The following is a 2,608-nucleotide window of genomic DNA, read 5'->3' as shown; positions in this document are numbered from 1 at the left end:
TTGAGTTTAGTTAATTCTGCTGCAAACTCATGAGTTCTATTCTTTGACTAGAATTCGTATCATATAGGTTGCTTTTCATGTGTAGTTTATATGCATGTTTCCATCTTAGAAGGACCTCTCACATGGTTTAAGGTATTTGGTTATAATCTCTTGAAGAATTGTCTAGGATAATTAGAAAGGAAAGGAGGAGAGGGTATTACACCAAGTTCTCTTTAATATTGTCATCTCTTTGCACACCAAGTATTTGTTACTTTGTCTAGCTAGTAAATATTAGAGTATCAATATCGAATAATATCATATCCATATTATTCGATAATATTTCATATCTTCCATATACATTATATCTGGTTTTATATTTCGCTTAGTCAAAGATTATGATATTTTCTTCCTTGTATGTCGATATTAGTTACCTTGTACGTAGCTTAGTTAAGATCTTGTACATGCTATATATCGTACTCCTTGTTTGACGATGAATAAGAATGATTAACTCTTCAACCATGAGCATTGCTTCATCGTTTATCATGGTATCATGAGCAATGTAGATCCATATTTTCCAAGTAATTCAAAAAAAAAAACTTCCGTTCTCTATAATAAAAAAAATGTCAGGAGACGGAGAAAAATCCGACATTAACAAAACTATCATTCCAATTACTTCGCCTCTCTACCTTCATCCATCCGACAATCCTAGTCTACTGCTTACGCAAACTGTATTTAATGGCCAAAACTATGAACTTTGGGCAGACGCCGTTAAAAATGATCTTGATGCGAAAAACAAACTAGGGTTCGTTGAAGAAGAGGTCAAAAAGCCAGAGATTGTCAAGGGCGAAGAAAGCCTGGAGTCATTGGCTTGGCGACAATGTAATGCGATGTTGAAAGCGTGGCTGCGGAATGTAATAGACCCAAAGCTGCACCCAAGCATCACTTTCACGGTGACAGTAGCAGAAATATGGGAACAATTAAGAAGTCGTTACTCCGCAGAAAACGCTCTCGAGTGCATCAATTGAAGGGAGAACTCAATGATTGCAAAGATGGGCGTCAGTCGGTGGTTGAATATTACACTTGATTGAAGACTATTTCGGACGAACTCGCTAATTATAGCAAAATCCAAAAGTGTACTTGCGGGGCAGGAGCGATGATACTCAAGGAACGAGAGGAGGAGAAAGTTCACCAATTTTTGATGGGCTTGGACATGGCCCTATATGGAGGACTTCGCACCAATTTACTGACGAAGGACCCCATCACGACCCTCACTAGAGCATACGCCTTCGTCTTGAGGGAGGAGAGGCATACAAGTATGACAAGCAATGGTGTTGGCAGGAGCAGAGGATCATTCCCTAAACAGAGTACAGATGGAGAAGAAATACCGCCACCACCACAGTGCACTCATTGTGGGAAATTCTACCATGTTGAAGACGATTGTTATGATAAACATGGTTACGAAGTAGTGAAAGCACGAGAAAGGGGTCATGGACGAAGGGGCAATAGTCGTGGCCGAGGAAAAGGACGCAGGCAACAAGTGTGGACATGGCCCACAGGCGTAGAAAATGCTTTCGACCAGATCGTTTTAGATCGGTCGGTTTCGTCTCGGCAAAGGTCTCGAAACGATGCAAGAGATGTTCGGAGTCGCCACCAAGAATTTGTGGGATGCTTGGAACCCGTTGGAATCCACTTTATACCTCGGTCAAACGAAGCACAAAGCAGGGTTTGACATAGGTACTAAAGATAAGGAATCGTCCCTCTTTAGCATCCTATCTCTAGAATGACTCTCGTACGCCCGGTATAAGGTCGTCCACTATCCAAAGTTTCCTAGTAAGAGGTGAAGGTACGTATTGGGAAGCCCTTTAATCAGACACTCAATCCCGCCCGCGGTAGCGGCCTCTACTGATCGATCTTGGTTGGTGTTTAGGTGATTTTTACCAAGTTTGTTGTTTTAGGTCAATGTGGTCTTACTCGTTGGATGCTTGATTGATCGTTTGTATTTGATGTATAAATAAGGAAATAAAGTACGAAATATAAATTGACACGTAGATTTGGTAACGCGGAAAACCCAATATGGGAACAACCGCGGGAGGGGCGGTACCCTGCCGAATATTGTACTAGCCTTTTATGAGAGGATGAATACAATTGAGACGGAATATAAAGTTTAGCTAGCACGAGGTATTGTGTATGAGATCTTGAATGTCCTCCTTTGATTGCTTCCTTGGCTATTTATTGGGTAAGAACCCTAGGTGTATCCTACTATGATTATGGAAAGGAATATAACTTCCATAATAACTCTTCTCATAACACGCCATCTCCTTCCATTCTCCCTGACGTCTCCCTAACATCTCCCTGACTTCTCCCTGACTTCTTTCCAAAACACGGACGCTTTCAGTGGGCCTTGCTTCTCTTCACACGCTCTCTGACCCATTTGACTTTCCTCCACCCGTGGACTTTTCTACCACTATACCGCCTTTCATGGCCCATTTTCCTCACAATTTACTAAGTGGGCTTTTCCTATTATGCAAATTTTAGCTCAAACAATTTGCCTCTAATTCCTTGCGAGGTACGCCTCGAGGTGTCGAACAAGGAATTTACGTAGTTGATTATTAAAACCCTAAGCCGTCAT

The 2,608-nt window shown here is 41.5% G+C and overlaps 1 protein-coding gene across 1 annotated transcript; it reads left to right on the top strand.

Annotated features, from left to right (window-relative positions):
• Window positions 1-599: 599 nt before the first annotated feature.
• Window positions 600-1,004, top strand: LOC141652910 (uncharacterized). The gene has a single exon (XM_074460528.1). It carries the CDS (start codon window positions 600-602, stop codon window positions 1,002-1,004), a length of 405 nt encoding a protein of 134 aa, XP_074316629.1.
• Window positions 1,005-2,608: the final 1,604 nt, after the last annotated feature.

Source organism: Silene latifolia, chromosome 1 (genome assembly GCF_048544455.1).
Source record: "Silene latifolia isolate original U9 population chromosome 1, ASM4854445v1, whole genome shotgun sequence".
Classification (NCBI taxonomy): domain Eukaryota; kingdom Viridiplantae; phylum Streptophyta; class Magnoliopsida; order Caryophyllales; family Caryophyllaceae; genus Silene; species Silene latifolia.
The sequence above is the reverse complement of the archived record's forward strand: the minus strand, read 5'-3'. Positions and strand labels throughout refer to the sequence as shown.

Coding starts and splice junctions, on each gene's coding strand:
- LOC141652910 (XM_074460528.1), top strand. CDS start 600: ATGTCAGGAGACGGAGAAAAATCCGACATTAACAAAACTATCATTCCA.